Source organism: Siniperca chuatsi, linkage group LG21, assembly GCF_020085105.1.
Source record: "Siniperca chuatsi isolate FFG_IHB_CAS linkage group LG21, ASM2008510v1, whole genome shotgun sequence".
Taxonomy (NCBI): Eukaryota; Metazoa; Chordata; class Actinopteri; order Centrarchiformes; family Sinipercidae; genus Siniperca; species Siniperca chuatsi.
In genome coordinates this window covers 21399927-21417318 of record NC_058062.1, presented here as the reverse complement: position 1 = coordinate 21417318, position 17392 = coordinate 21399927, and the positions used below count along the sequence as shown (strand labels likewise).

The window sequence follows — 17392 nt, the reverse complement described above, 5'->3', positions numbered from 1 at the left end:
TCCTCTGTGAGATTATTCTTCAGGACATCCATGAACGATCCTCACATCTTTTCAAAGTTTTTTTTCCTAATAGCGAATGTTAATTTTTCCAAAGAGCAAACTTCACTGAACCTTTAGCCCCTGTCTAAGAGATGGTTTTAGTGTCTTTTTCCAAAATTGGATTTTATATATTGTAGTAGCAATTGTAATATTCGGTGTGCAGATAATAATATACCATCTAATTCTTCTCACTCTTTAGCAAATATACTAAGTAAACATAACTTGACACAAAGGAAGATTATAATCAACAATACGAGAAACACAAAATACAACAGGGCATTCCCATGATAGTCTATGATACTATTATAGTCCTTACATTTAAAGCTCCAGTGTGTAACATTTAGGAAGAGCTATTGGCAGAAATGGAATATAATATTTATAAGTTTGTTTTAATTTGTGTATAATCACCTGAAAATAAGAATTGTTGTGTTCTTAGATTAAGCCATTTTTAATCTACATAGGGAGCAGGTCCTCTTCCACAGAGATCGCCATGTTGCACCGCCATGTTTCTACAGTAGCCCAGAACAGACAAACCAAACACTGGCTCTAGATAGGGCCATTCGCGTTTTTCATGGCCACCATCCACCGTAGTTTCTCCTACACGCTTGGAAGGGGAGGGTGATGCTAGCGGTATTCAATTCAATTTTCAATTCAATTTTATTTATACTGCGCCAATTCATAACAGAAGTTATCTCATTGCACTTTTCCTGTCCAGACCATACTCTTTATAATAATATTTACAGAGACCCAACAAATCTCACCATGAGCAAGCACTTGGCGACAGTGGCAAGAGCAAACTTCCTTTTTAACAGGTAGAAACCTTGGACAGAACCAGACTCAATGGTGGGTGGCCATCCGCCGCTGCTGTGTGTAGTAATAACGTAATGGTAGTGGTAATAATAATATTAATAAAGTAATAATAATAGGAATGATAGTCATAGAAATAATAATGACAATAATAGTAACAAAGCCAAAAACAACTGTAGTTGCAGTTGTCGAGCAGGAACACGGGGGCAGCAGATTCAAATGGTTGCAAACTGCAATTTCACCACTAGATGCCACTAAATCCTACACACTGGACCTTTAATACATTGGCCAGGGATGCTTGGATTGATCTCATGTAACTGACATGGAGTAATATAGATTTTCATTAACCACATATATTGTAAAAATGTGAAACTGGTGTAAATAGTCAAAACTTGACTGTAAACAAATGTTACCACTCTGCCTTTATAATTTCTTCTCTAGTATCATCACTTCTAGCTAGTCAAGACAATGATAAAGGAAAGCGATATGGTGATTACAATAAAAATGGAATTTCATTGTTTAGGTTTTTTTCCAAAGTGGAGAGAGAGGGTTTAGCTAAATATATCATAAAAACATGTTTCATAAATATAAAAATATATTTTCTAAATATATATAGAAACACATTTTGTTTTATTATTTGTATAATTATGACTTACTATGTCCAAGCATTGTGATTTTCTAACTTATTAAAGTATGAGACTTACTATCTCAATTTTGACATATTGCTGTTCTTGCACACAGTTACCGGCTCATGTGACAGAATTTTAAACTCAGCAATTGGATGTTTCATGTTGAAGTGAAATAAATCATTCTGATATTTTTGCACTGAAGCAACATGTAGCTACTTGTATTCAGTGGAGACAAATCTGATCATTTCCATGCCCAGAAGTCCCAGCATGCCACAGTCTTCATTCAGCGCAAGGAACTGGCTCAGGTGTCATCATGTGACCTAAGTGACCTCATTTTGAACTGTAACTACCACTTATATCATAAAACATTGGTGGTGAAGACCCTCCTGCACAGCGCATTAGAATGTTTTGTTAATGAGCAGGAGGATAGAGACTGTATACATCCACATCATGCATTGTGCCTCCCTAACCCTTCCCCAAACCCCCCCCCCCTCTCTCTCTCTCTCTCTCTCTCTCTCTCTCTCTCTCTCTCAAAACCTAACACGGCAGCGGCGGATAGCCGCCCACCATTGAGTCTGGTTCTGTCCAAGGTTTCTGCCCTCTTAAAGGAAGTTTTTCCTTGCCGTTGTCGCCAAATGCTGGCTCATGCTGTGGTCAGAAAATAATTGAATCAGAGGTCTGTCTGGCCTTCTTAATTACAATGGATAGAGCCTAGTAGACTTTTTTGACCCTTTTAACCAGTCTGAAAATAAACTTTATTTTGATTATGTACAGTTTATTGTTCATAGGAATTAAATTTATCTCTGTTTTGCTACGTGTCTGTCCATCCACTATTGTTGTTTATATTGAAATCAATATAATAAATTAATTTACAGTTTAAACACATTGCATAAATTCCACTAGCCCCTGTATTACAATTACATTCGAGCGCTGGAGATATTTGAAAAACAGTTTACTGTTCGCTATTCTGAAGGTATTTCCTAACTATCTGGATGGGAAAAAAAACATTTCATCCACTATACAACTTTTTCTAACCTATTTCCTAATCCAGGTAGCTGGAAAACACATGCCCTTGCAAAATATTAGCATGTTATTTTGTATGTACAAAATACTGGAAACTAACAATAATCAATATATACCAGTATAACTGATAATTCATTTTTAAATTTTGGTTCACATTGTACAAATTAAGCAAGGAGATATGTCATTACTTTTGTTTGCATTAGGAAAAAGTGTGCTAAATGTTGGGAAACGATCTTCTGGGTTTTTCAAAGGTTGCTGGGTAATTCTTTGTCAGACAAACTCTCTCAGAGATGCTCAGCACTGTGACTCAAGAATAATGGTAATATGAGTGGCACAAACTTTGGCTAGAATTCCACTAGAGTCAAAGGATGGCATAGTGGTCACTGCTACTCTGCTAATAAACTAGAGTTTAGCTGGGTTTGTCTCCATCATGTTTGGATTTAGCTAATGCCTCATTTAAGTATGTAGAATGACAAACTGAATTTCCAAGATGATTTAAAAAGGATATTTTTCATTTACAGATAACAGTTAAGGAAAAATCAAAAAGTAAATTTTGTTTTAGCTTTAGCTATCTCACCTGCTGGCTTTGACTTGATATGGCTCTGATGCTTTAGCTGTCTAGTAGGCTGTTTTTGTGTGACAGAGTTACTGCAGTCACATCTGGTTTTACAGAAATAATTTTTATAAGGTAAGACTTCAAAAAAATATTTTGATCTAAACTCAATGGGGGGTAAATGTGTAGTTCCTGCGCTTTGGCTTTAGCTAGCAGCTAGGTAGATAGATAGTCCATACACACTGCAGGACAGCATTCTTTTTTATTTAGAAAAGAATAAGTTTTAAATAAATGTAATTACCAGCTTTTGGCAAAACAGTCAAAGACATGGTGTTGGTGAATCAAAATTCAAACATTTAGCTGAATAGAAGGCAACACTGAACATTCAGAGTCATCACTTGTAAAATGTGTTATATGTGCACATACATGCAGAAATGTTCTCTCAGCTTAAGAGTTACAAAGTAGACCAAAAAGCTTTTCTTTCTGCTCAGTAAGTGTTTTTTCCTGTCTTGTCTTTAGTGATGCAAGGCCAAGACAAACCACTAATAGGGCAGGCTTCTCTAGCAGCTAGAGAAACATGAAACAGAAGGGTCACATGTTCAAGCTCCATTACAGCCATGTTCCCTGCTTCCAGACTGTTACTGCCCACTGTCATGTGGCTCTAGATAAGTACATGAGCTAAATGTCTAAAACATAATTGTACAGGCCAAATATCAAAACTACAATGGCACATACACATGGCACATACACACTAAGAAAATCAAACCATCAGGGTTATTTGTTTCTGCAAGACACTGACGCTAACAAAGTCTTCAATAGTCAACAATATGCTTAATAATCAAAAATGAACACATAAAAGCAAAATCTGGCATCTTAAGAATACTTTGGACAGAAAGACATGTTATAGTGGAATAAACCTTCTTGCAGCCAGTTTCACAAACTTCGATTAAACAGGAAGAATTGAAGACTCTGTGAAACCTTCCAAGGAATGAAAATAACACAGAAGGAGTTTCTTGAATACGGGATGCAGAGGTAGGTTACCACATACAGGTGTTTAGAACAGGTTTCCCATGTCTTTATGTTAGGTTTAAACAAAGAAACACAATGCACAGTCCCCACAACAGACAGCTAGTATACAATAAAATAGCTTTCAATTTGTACCTTCACTCAGCTTTTCTTGTATAAAATGTTTTGCTATAAAACTGTTCCTTCATAGTGTTTTAAGAGTGTCTTTTTTATCTTTCTTCAAAGAACATCTGTCCTACATTAGGTCTTCAAAACAGGGAACCAATCATGTACTGTATGTTACAAGGCTGGACAACCAACAGTGGTGTCTGAAGTGGTCTAACATTTTAAGGTTTATAAAATGGAAGCAAGGGTTTAAATCCCATTTTTAATACTGGTTAGGTATCAGACACTCTATTATCTTAAGACTAAGAGTCATACAGCAACGCTAGTGGCTCTATGAGGCTGTATTTAGGCACAGCAGTGCTTTGAGCTAAATGCTAATGTCAGAACGCTAACATTCTCACAATGACAATGCTAACATGTTCATATTTAGGAGCTAATGTTAGGTGTGTTCACTATCTTAGTTTAGCATGTTAGTAAGCTAACATTTGATAGCGTTAAACACAGTACAGCTGAGGCTTGATGAAAATGTCATTAGTTTTACAGGTATATAGAGCTCAAGTGAAACTGGAACTTCCAGGTTCTGTTAGACAAAATAATGCAAATTACAAAAAATCCACTCATCACTCCATATGTCTGGATAAGGGTAGTGGGAAAACAACCCTAGCTGTTATTACATTAAAAAATATGCTAGAAGAGAGCAGTAGTGGATATTATGGATATGGAAGAAACCAAGTTGACATAAGTACCTGCACTGGTAAATTTGAATGGGAGCTGTAGATTTTTGTATGCTAGCAAATTACTTGTGACTTAATCTTCTAATAGCGAGTGCAGTTTTCATAAAGACTGCTGAAAGAAACCCTCTTATTGAAATTGCATTGAGTTACAGAAGCTATAGTGGAACACAGGCTGACCAAGACATGACATCAGGAATTCTGCTCTATTTAGTCATAAACCAAAATATTGGACAAATGGAAATATTGACCTGATGATAAGGCTAGAAATTTTGTGCCAATCCATCTTGTAGACATTGAGATATTTCATTGGATAATTGAAAACTTTGATTTAATGGTGGCGCTAGAAGACGGGATCACTAAAATCGTAGTAGTAGACTGATCGACAAAACATTGCCCTCCCTAGAACCACATTGCCAGCTTGGCTAAAAAGAGAGCAAAGGAGAAAACTACAGTTACCAAGAGTGTGGGCCCCAACACCAAAAAACTTTAACAAGGATTGATTACAATGAAATTAAGGGTAAACTCAAAGCTATTCATTTGCTCCAGCAGAGCTTCTCCCACTGGAGGATTGGGCAAATCCCACTGACCAGCAGTGGATAATAATGGGCAGCCTTGTGGGTGAAGCCTTTTATTTCCAAGACTGCTCAGAGATTTTAGTGACAAAATCTTGAAATAAGGAAGACTGCTTCACCTTCGCCAAACAATTCAAGAGAGATGGATTAACCTCTTTCATGAATTGACAAAATGGATAAAAATGAGATTGATCCTTTTCAAATTAAGACATTGGAGGGAAGTAGCTAGAACACATACATAAATCTTATACATGTTTACATTTCCACAACATTTGTAGTGGTCTGATGCCATAATGGACCTGTTAGATATTTTGGTAGGTACAGTAGTACTTTGTTGTACTTGTTGTTTTGCTCTGTATTTACAGTTTGGACATATTTACTTGCATGTCACACTGTGGTTCCACATGAATAATATTTTGTTTCTCTTTACACTTGCTATGGTGAGAGAATGAAAAGGCAAATTAGTACTACTACAACTACCACATCTATGGTATAGTATCAATACTTTGGTTTTCTACTGTGGTGCGTATGAAGTGTGTACTGAGACGCTGAAGGGGGTGCCATAGCTGGGAGAAAATACTGATGGAAATTGGGTAGCTCTGTATGATGAGTGATAAGGGCCACTGTGAGGAGGAAAAATTTTTAAGATTTCAGGAAAAAAATAGTCAAAATAAAGTTGTAATTTTAAGATACAGCTGTAATTTGAGAAAAAAAAGGTTAGTAAAATTGTGGGAGTAAAGTTGTAATTTATGAGCAAAATATGAATATTTCAAGAATAAAGTTGTGTTTTTACATTAAAAAGTAATAACATTATAAGATAATTTGTATCTTTACAAGAAAACATTTTAATAAAATAAAGTCAGAATATTTAAAAGTTATAAAATGTGTACTTTTATAAGAAAGAAAGTTGTAAGATTAGCAGAATTAAGTCATAATGTTTAAAGAACAAAGTTTGAAGATTTGATTACTCCATTGTAGTATTAAATTATTAAATTTGAAACAGGTCAGTCAGCTTTAATGTGTCAAATGAGAGATATGGATGGCCTTAAGTTTTTTAGTTAACAATAAGCACTTTATTCTCAAAGTGCTTATTGAAAGGATACTGAAATAATACCAATAACATGACGTGTAAGTCCATAACTGAATGTGTTTTGAAGCATCAGCTGGAGCACAGCAACATTACAACTTTTTCAATATTAAACCTTTTCAAATACAATTGTTGTAGAATGTAACGACTTGCATAATTTTGACATTATCACCATCATAGCTCCGTAGGCATAGATCAATCTTTAGATAAGAGCGCATTGGTAGAGTACGAATCACTGAGACAGAAATAGAGAGCAAGTCAATGTATAGATAGACTATGAATCAAGGGTGCAGAACATATCACAAATCATATCAATGCTCAATGTGAATATGCCCATATGGCTATGACACAAAGACAAAAACGTATCATGTCAAAATAAATGAAACAAAACAATGTGTGCTTAAAGTGCAAGGTAAAAAAGATCAAGGATGATTCGATCATTTGTTTGTTATGATGATTTCTATGCATTTCATCTGTCCTTTCCCCACTCGACCACAGAATGGTCCTTTCTCTGTTGACTTCAGATTAGTTAATTTTATAACAAACCAAACCACCCTTTTTGTTCCTGACTCTTTCTTTCTACTTAATTTTTTATTCTTCCTCTCGTCCTGCAGTAATTCTGTCCTCCTGTTTTCCTCTCCTCTTCCCATGTCCCACCCACTTCATATCAATTTCTCTTGTCATTTCCCTCAGATGGTACCCAAACTATCCCCCATCCCTGAACATCTCCTCCACCTCTGTCTCTCTAGGATCCAGCCTCCTGTTCCTGTCCCAGGGCCTCTAACAGGAGTCCCATGGGTGTCCTCTTCAGACCGATGCTCTCCAGTTTGTTCTCCAGCTTGTTCTTCAGGCTGCGCAGCCTCACTGATGCATGGACCAGAACCACTGTAAAAGGAGCGAGAGACACAGAGGGATGAAGGAATAAAATGCTGGCAAGTTAGCTAGCTAACTTGCCAGCATTCATTAAGTTCATTAAGGTTAACTGAACTGACACAATTTACTCTGTCTCAAAGTACTGTAAATTCTCAAATACTGACCAGGCCTGGATTTACCTCAACTGCAGTGAGAACCAGGCCTTAATCTGAGTTTATACTAAAGACAGACCTTTAATTTAACATTTTCCTGTTTTACAAGTATATTTCATCATATTTTTAAGAGGCTCCCTGTTTTGTGACCTGCTCGTTTTAATTTGCTGTTAATGCAAATGTTTACTTGTTTGTTTGATAAATTCAGTATGATGTACATTTACACAGCACTAATTCCAACAGTACAACAGTCATGTTAAACTCACCATTCTGCTGCTCTCAGTTTCTCTTCTCTAACAGAAATTTCTCATTTTTCAGTCAGTAATTATTTCCAATTGCTTCCACTTTGCTGTTTTTTCAACTGCCGTTCAGCCATTGTCAATTAAACTCAACATTTTCTGCACAGGTGTTTCACAATAAAAGCCTTCCATTGGCTCAAAGGGCATAATCCCTCCCATTCAGATAGGCTTTTGTTGTGAAGTGTTGAGTTTTATTGACTGTGATGAAAAAATGGGTGAACTGACTCTTTACCAATATGTAAAATATAAAGTAAATATAAAGAAAATCTGCTGCCCAGTTTTATGTGCTTACTGGGCTGGTGCCCAAAACTAGTGTCTTCAGGCAAGTGGGTAAACTTGGTGGAACATAGATGTGTGTGTGTGTGTGTGTGTGTGTGTGTGTGTGTGTGTGTGTGTGTGTGTGTGTGTGTGTGTGTGTGTGTGTTCCTGTCTCACTCAGTATAGGGAAGGCTATCCCAAACAGGAACACGGCCACGCCTCCCAGCACAGATATGAAGAGGTAACTCCCCAAAAGAATGGTGAATACAGCGATTGATGGGTGGTTTCTACGGAAACGGCGAATGGCAGCTTGGTTCTCAGCAGCCCAGACGAAGCCCAGGAACAACAAGATGACCACAATCGCCCCGACAAACAACTGGAAGGGGTGGAAATACCTGAGAGAGAAAAGAGACATTTACCAACACGGGAAGTGTTTGAAATAGCTGGTGGCATAAAACTATAGTTGTAGAGACAAGGCTTAGATGGCAGAAGGGTGCTGGTGATATTCTATATTTTTCTTATTGTCTTTTAATCCTATGTGCAGAGACGGAGTAAAAATGAAAGTATCCTACTAACAAGTATCATGTTCAAATCCATAGCTCTTTTTCTACTGACAGGAATGATATGGAATCTCACATGCTGCTGATCTTTTTTTTTTTTCGACATTCAAAGCGCGGCCAGGGAATCCTGCTGGTGACACCATTTCACTCACTGACACAGCTAAGACGAAAAAGAACCAAAGGGAATGTATTGGAAATTTAATTAAATTAAGACAAAAAGCATTTCATGAAGACCGCAACGCTTCCTCCTCCTGTTTTCAACTTCTGCCATTACTACAGGCAACCACCGACACACTCAGGCGATCACCAAAAGTGAATCTGGTCACAGGTCGATCTGGAACAGGTACCCTTTCCACCCAACTCCCAGAAGGAAAAAAAGAAACAAAGAGACTTTTGTGAATAAGCTAAATAGCCAAGTAATGGTTACGTGATGCTTTATTGGATATTCATTTTATTTATGCTTCAAAGGGAACCACTTTTTATCGTTATACACATTTATAGTTACCCTCTTCAGTCTTGTTTGTAATTGTAATGTTATAGTATGTGCTATGGTTGTTTTTTAAGATAATTTGCATATAAATGATTCCTCTTATATCTTTAAAGAAAATGTGGCAAATGAATCCATGTGTTTTGTTAGTATAAATTATCTTGTGTTCTGTTTTTAATAGACCATCTCATGCGCATGTTCACCTGGTGAAAATCCTTTTCTTAGTAGTAAATTAGTAATTTAGTAACACCCCAATTAAAACTGACCAGGTGACAATAAGGACTAAGAACTTTATGTTGTGTTATCATGCATGAGTGTAATTGTAGCCAAAGCATTGTATTTACCAAAAATAAAACTACAATCAGGTGATGTTGTGTTTTTAAAGAGCTAAGAAAACCAACATACAGTAGTGTGTAGACACCCTGGATCAAGATTTATTATAATAACACATGTGTCCTTAGGCAAGACACTGAACCCCAAATTGCTCCCGAGGGCTGTGCCTTTGGTGTGTGAGTGTATGTGAATGATTAGTTAGTTTCACTGCCATCAGTGTATGAATATGGGGTGAATATGATATGTAGTGTGTGAAGCACTTTGAGTGGTCGGAAGACTAGAAAGGCACTATACAAGTACAGTCCATTTACCATTACAATTCTGCTTGCTCTCTCCTGTGCTTAAACAGTACAAATTGTGGAATGTGAGACTAACTGCTCTTTTAAAGTGCATGTTGTGCATCAGAGAATAAAAACTTTGCTCCAATTTGACTGCAGTGAAGTATTTGTCCTTGTAGAACACACTCCGTAGATATGCTGTCAGTTCATACTGTCTGAAAAGAGTTAACACCAACATATAAGCATTTAAACACATGACAGTAAGAGCATAAAAGGGGCAGAGCTAGTGTGTTCCTGATGTAGTAACATGCAGGCGATGGAGAATGTAAATAATAACTGTTAATAACTGTTAATAACTATAACCAGAATTACCATCAATAGCTAGTAGGTTGAAGGATTTGGAGTTCAACATAGAAGAGGTTGGCAAATTATTCACTCTTGTGCAACATTAAAGAAACCAGCATAATTATACTCTAAACAACAAAACAAAGGGTGTGTGTGTGTGTGTGTGTGTTTGTGTGTGTAGGTGGGTGATCCAAGATGGCTGCTTGGATCCAAAATGGCAGCTATTGCTGAGACTGCATGAAAGACAAAGAAAGTTAATTCAAAATGGTGGCAAGCAAAAGAACTCTAACTCAAAATGGTGACCATGCCATGTATGTTAAAGAGTGTGGCTCTGTAAAAGGGCCAAATTGAGGTGGATGTGTGAACTGTGTAGGATAAACAGTGCCAGGTTAGAAAGAGGATAGTTAGTTGCATGTGAGACCCTGTGTCTGTGTGAACATCACTAACATGTGGCTACCAAAATAACAGTGAAAACACATCACAAAAATAACACTCACTGAACCAAATAAACACATAAGTATTCATTCACAAAAGTAACACAGTCCTGTGCTTAGCCGTGTACTCTGCTATGCTATGTTATGCCCTGTTATATGTTCGATGGTTACGTTACCAGTCTGTAAAGGAAGAAGTTGCTTTAAAGTTGCTGTGATTATCTGGCAGTCCCGTTGGATGAGCCAGGCAGGGAAGAACGTTGGTTCCGATTGAAGAAAACCGTGTTCTGCAGTCCATTGAGCAGATGGAGGACCCGATCTCTCTGTCTGTGGTTTTCCTCAAAGTCAGTTCTTAAAGTTAGCTGGCAGACTGTGTGTGGTAGCCATTGGCGCTAAACTTTGTTGCAGAAATCATACGCAGCGCTGTAAGAGAGAGAGAGTTCGGAGGACCCGATCTCTCTGTCTGTGGTTTTCCTCAGTCAGTTCTTAAAGTTAGCTGGCAGACTGTGTGTGGTAGCCATTGGCGCTAAACTTTGTTGCAGAAATCTTATGCAGCGCTGTAAGAGAGAGAGAGTTCGGTTCGGTGTTTCTGCTCTGAGTAGATTACAAGGCGGTAACAGCTGTTGCTGAGCAGCAGTGCTGGAGACGAGCAAACCACGCCGAGGTTCAGCGAACCATCAGATCCGGGCGTAGAGAGAAGAGCAGAGAAAAGAAATAGAACAGTGGTCGCTGACCCCTTTTGGTGGTGACATCACGGGTCACAGGTCAGACTGACCAATAGGAGCTGGAATGCTGTGTTCAATGGCTCTCGGGATTTTGGAATGTAATGTTCAAATGCTTTCCTAACAAAAGTTCAGTTAAAATCACACAAATTTATCTGTGGAGTCCCAACATTGCACTTACATGATGTTCGACTGTCTATTTAGTCCCGCTAGCTTTGTTTTATCCCCTTTGATTTAGAGATACAGAAATATGCTTCCAGCACCCCCCTATCAATATGAGGCTCAAAACTTGCTGGGCTCCTTCATCCTCAGTGCAATAAGCAACTTCATCCCAAAAATAAATAAATCAATAAAAAAGAAACTGAGTACAGTGAAGTTTGTTGCAGTGCAGCTATTTCAATTCTGTATCCATCGGTGTGCATCTGCCCATAGCTCTATATTCAGCTTTGTTACAGTAGTGCCGAATATCTGATTCGAACATTATAAAATCAAACTAGTTTTTTCCAAAATACACTGGTATTTTAGTGTCAGGTTTTCCTTATCTAGTGAGAAAACAATGTGGTGAACCAATAGTTTTGGCCCCTGAGTTTGGAGACTCCCCTTTGACCGCCTTTGATAACAGGCCTATAAAGAAAGAGGAAATACAGTTTGTAGTCCAAAGCAGGTTTCTGCGTTCCGCCAGATGAGGCGTTTTTTTTGCAGCTGGAAGCAGAGGGATATTTTAATACAGGGAAGACAGAGGGAAGTTGTCATTGATGTCATTGATATACACGTACTCCCCACACTAGAACCATATGAATCAAGTTGAAAATTGCAGAAGTTGCCCTTTAAAAATGAAACTGTGTATTTATGAGGTATTTTTTAAAGATTTACATGTTCAGTAGCAACCAATGACATGATAGAGAAATTGTACAGTACTGAGATGCAGATGAACACATTGTTGGTTTTGGGCTGTGTCCCAAATCACTCCCTTGTTCACTCATTCACTACAGTTAATGTAACAGACTACAGTTTACTATATAGTGGGGAGTAAATTGAAATTTCTCACATTTATGAATCATCATCATTTTATGTTAGGGTAAGTGTAATTTTTAGATGTTTGATAAATACAGGCTCAGGTGTCTGACTCCGTAGATCTGGAAGATTACTGTAGGTTGTTCCACTCAGATTGGGTTTAAATTCTGGTTGGAGTCTCTTCGTAGTGGTAGAATATATATTTAATTTTGATGTGACAACTTAATCAGTATCTCAGTATACTATAACAGTAGTTTATTTGAGGATTTTCAGTCAGGATTTAGAGTGCATCATAGCACAGAGACAGCACTGGTGAAAATTACAAATTACCTTTTAGTTGCATCAGACAATGGACTTGTCTCTTACTTTTCTTGTTAGATCTTACAGCTGCATTGGACAACATTGACCATCACATCCAATTACAGAGACTGGAACATTCAATTGGCATTAAAGGAACCACACTAAGCTGGTTTAAATCCTATCTATCAGATCGATTTCAGTTTGTACATGTTAACGATGAGTCCTCTGTGCACGCCAAAGTTAGTCATGGAGTTCCACAAGGTTCTGTGCTTGGACCGATTCTAGTCACCTTATCAGAATCAGAATCAGAAATACTTTATTGATCCCTGGGGGGAAACTCTTTTGTTACAGCAGCTCGCCTTTACGTAAAAAAACCCCCACTATAATACAGGTCAGAAAATAAATTAAGTACCAAGTGGGTATAAGTATAAAATAAAATAAATGTGAAGTACCAAGTGGGTTTACCGGTTGATGAAAATAATACGGTCTAAGGTAATAGTGCATGAATTGTCAAGTTAAGTGTAGCTTATTAAGGTTATAATGAGATGGAGGATATTGCACAGCAGTATAGAGGTATGAGTAATATCAATATCAATAAATAGGGAATTTTAAACTAAAATATTGCACAGGAGTATTACACAGAATATTGCACAATTATGTCAAGTATTGCAGGGATGTAATGATCCAATGTCCAGTTTAATGACTTAGGGTCATACAGACACTTAGAGGGAGGAGTTAAAGAGCTTGATGGCCACAGACAGGAATGAGTTCCTGTGGTGCTCTGTGGTGTTTTTTGGGGGGATGAGTCTTCCGCTGAAGGTACTCCTTTGTTTGACCAGCACGTCATGGAGTGGGTGGGAGACAATGTCCAAGATGGCATGTAGTTTGGCCAGCATCCTCCTCTCTGACACCACCGACAGAGAGTCCAGCTCCACCCCCACAATGTGACTGGCCTTACGGATCAGTTTGTTGAGTCTGTTAGCGTCCGCTACCCTCAACCTGCTGCCCCAGCATGCAACAGCATACAGGATAGCACTGACCACCACAGACTCATAAAACATCTTCAGCATTGTCCGGCAGATGTTGAAGGACCTCAGCCTTCTCAGAAAATAGAAGCAGCTCTGGCCCTTCCTGTAAACAGCTTGAGTGTTCTTAGCCCAGTCCAGTTTATTGTCCATGTGTACTCCCAGGTACTTGTAATCCTCTACAATGTCCACACTGACCCCCTGGATGGAAACCGGGGTCACTGGTGCCTTGGCCCTCCGTAGATCCACAACCAGCTCCTTAGACTTTGTCGCATTGAGCTGCAGATGGTTCTGCTCACACCATGAGACAAAGTTCCCCACCACAGCCCTGTACTCAGACTCATCACCACCGCTGATACATCCCACCACAGCAGAGTCATCAGAAAACTTCTGAAGGTGGCAGGACTCTGTGTGGTAGCTGAAGTCCGCGGTGTAGATGGTGAAGAGGAAGGGAGAGAGGACAGTCCCCTGAGGGGCCCCAGTGTTGCTGACCACGCTGTCCGACACACAATGCTGCAGGCGCACGTGCTGTGGTCTGCCAGTTAGTCCACAATCCAGGACACGAGGGGGGCATCCTCCTGCATCGCTGCCAGCTTTTCACCCAGCAGGGCTGGCCAGATGGTGTTGAAAGCACTGGAGAAGTCAAAAAACATGATCCTCACCATGTTTGCCGGCTTGTCCAGGTGGGTGTGGATGTGGTTAAGCAGGAAGATGATGGCATCCTCAACTCCCAGCCGGGGCTGGTAGGCGAACTGAAGGGGGTCTAGGAGGGGTCTGACCATGGGCCGCAGCTGTTCCAGCACCAGTCTCTCCAGGGTCTTCATTATGTGGGAGGTCAGTGCCACTGGTCTGTAGTCCTCGGAGCAACTGGGACGCGACGTCTTCGGCACAATATATGTGCTTCCACAATTATATTTGCTTCCTTTAGCCAATATAATTAGGAAACACTCCATAAACTTTCATTGTTATGCACATGATACCCAATTATATCTATCAAGCCAGATGAAACTAACCAGTTAACTAAACTTCAAGCATATCTTAAGGACATAAAGACCAGGATGACCTGCAATTTTCTGATGTTAAACTCTGACAAAACTGAAGTTATTGTTCTTGGCACCAAACACCTCCGAGGCACATTATCTAAAGATATAGTTGCTCTAGATGGCATTGCCCTGGTCTCCAGCAGCACCGTAAGGAAACTCTGAGTTATCTTTGATCAGGATTTATACTTTAACTCCCACATAAAGCAAACTTCAAAGACTGCCTTTTTTCACCTGCGCAACATTGCAAAAATCAGGCACATCCTGTCTCAAAATGATGCCGAAAAACTAGTTCATGAATTTGTTACTTCTAGGTTGGATTATTGCAATTCCTTATTATCAGGCTGCCTGAATAAGTCCTTTAAGAGTCTCCAATTGATCCAGAATGCTGTGTGCATGTGTACTGATAAGAACTAGGAAAAGAGATCATATTTCTCCAATATAAGTTTCTCAGCACTGCCTCCCAGAAAAGAATTTAAAATCCTTCTCCTCACCTACAAAGCTCTTAATAGTCAGGCACCATCATATCTTAAAGAGCTCATAATACCCTATTACCCCACTAGAACACTGCACTCCCAGAATGCAGGGTTACTTGTGGTTCCTAGAGTCTCCAAAAGTAGAATGGGAGCCAGAGCCTTCAGTCCACATCTCCACATTTAAGAGTAGGTTAAAGACTTTACTCTCTGATAAAGCTTATAGTCAGGGCTGGCTTGGGTGAGTCCTGAATCATCCCTTAATTATGCTGCTATAGGCCTGCCTATAGGACTGCCAGAAGACTTCCTATTATGCACCTCTTTCCTCTCTCCTTCTCTCTCTCTCCATCTGTATGCATTTTTATCCCATTACTGCATGTTACTAACTCGACATCTGCTCTCTCCCATAGTTTTGTGCTTTCTCGTTTCTCTCCTCTCTCCTCCTGTCACTCTCAGCAGGTATTTCTACCTCCGGAGCTGCAGAGACTGGATGTCTGGTTGTGGGCCACTTGCTGCCCCTGTGTTCCTGCTCGACAACTGCTACTACAGTTGTTGTCATTGGCTCTGTCACTATTACTGTCATTATTATTCCTATGACTGTCATTCCTATTATTATTAATATATCAATATAAATATTACCACTACCATTACATTATTATTATTTTAAAATTCTAGGTGGTATTTGCATTGTGCTCCGCCTCCCCCCAAAAAAACCTCTCTCTCTCTCTCTCAACCTCTTTCTAAACCTCTTTCTCTGTCTTTCTCTCTCTCTGTCTCTCTCTGCCTCTATCTCAAAAACGTCTCTCTCTCTCTCTCTCTCTCTCTCTCTCTCTCTCTCTCTCTCTCAAAACCTAACACGACAGCAGCGGATGGCCACCCACCATTGACTCTGGTTCTGCTCGAGGTTTCTGCCTCTTAAAATGAAGTTTTTCCTTGCCACTGTTGCCAAGTGCTTGCTCATGGTGGGATTTGTTGGGTCTCTGTAAATAATATTATAAAGAGTATGGTCTAGACCTGCTCTATAGGAAAAGTGCAATGAGATAACTTCTGTTATGAATTGGCGCTATATAAATAAATTGAATTGAATTGAATAGAATCTTATGGCTCCACAACCTCAGACCTAGATCCTAGTCACATCTGAGTTTAAGGATATAACAGACATAAAAATTATGTAAATTCTTAAATTGGGTGGCCTTCCTTTTAACTGACTGACAGCCTCCCCTCTTACCCTCCATGGTAAGAGATGATGAAGATCTGCTGTCTTCTTCTAATCAGAGACGGAACATATGCAACAGACAGAGAGAGGTGTGGAGACAAATTTGTTTTCACTCTGATCTTCATCAGTCAGCTCAAACTTATAGTCTGATCTCTCATCTGTCAAACTATGTGTGTGAGACGACTCACTCTCGCTGCTATAAATGCAAAGACAATATAAGTATAGAAAAAATATCACATAATTCCACAGTGTTTACTGCAGATTTTCAATATTCGCTATAAGCGAGAAAAAGAGAATGGGGGGTGGGGGGCTATAATGAAACTTACCCCACTATGAGCAGGAGGACCACCGCGGACAGGAAATAATTGCTCTGGTAGTACAGCAGGTTGTTGATGATGCGGTTGTTCCAGCGGTCCAGGTCGCGCACATCGGGCACGGCGAACCGGGCCGAAGGAGGAAATCATCCAGGCTCCGGAAGGGTGGCAGCTGCACGCCTGCCATCTTACCTAAACGACAATAAACTCGATTTCCCAGAATGCAACGCGAAAACGGGGGCGAACGCAAGGGGGATGTGTCAGTCGCTCAGTTTCTGGCCAGGCGCGTGCCCGAGCATCGAGAATGCGCTTTCGGTCACGCAGGAACGGGGGAAATGTTACTATGATATTTTTACTACTATGTCTTGCAATGAATTCACAATAGAACCGATTAATGCAGTATACTATAGCTATACAGGTCACCTTACCCTGACTTTCTGATTCGATTTTTTTCAATGTTATTTTATATAGGCTAATCACATCTAGTCTTTAATAAATGAAAGCTAGAACGGCCGTGGTCAGTATTTTTCCAAATACGGTTTACTCTTGATCGCAAGTTTATTATCTTATCATGAGAAAACATTTATTTTGTCATCTGTTATCCCAAGATGACAACATAGCTAACTTGTGACAATTTTTACGTTAATATCTTTTTCATTCCCCCCTGAGCCAACAGTTTGTGTGTTGGTCCAGTCCA

General features: G+C 39.3%; 1 protein-coding gene across 1 annotated transcript; it reads right to left on the bottom strand.

Moving 5' to 3' along the window:
• Window positions 1-3294: 3294 nt before the first annotated feature.
• praf2 (PRA1 domain family, member 2) lies at window positions 3295-16897 on the bottom strand. Its single transcript, XM_044182125.1, is given in 4 exon segments — window positions 3295-7460; window positions 8335-8552; window positions 16708-16840; window positions 16843-16897. Coding segments are annotated over 4 exon segments (531 nt in total). The 5' UTR covers window positions 16883-16897; the 3' UTR covers window positions 3295-7320.
• Window positions 16898-17392: the final 495 nt, after the last annotated feature.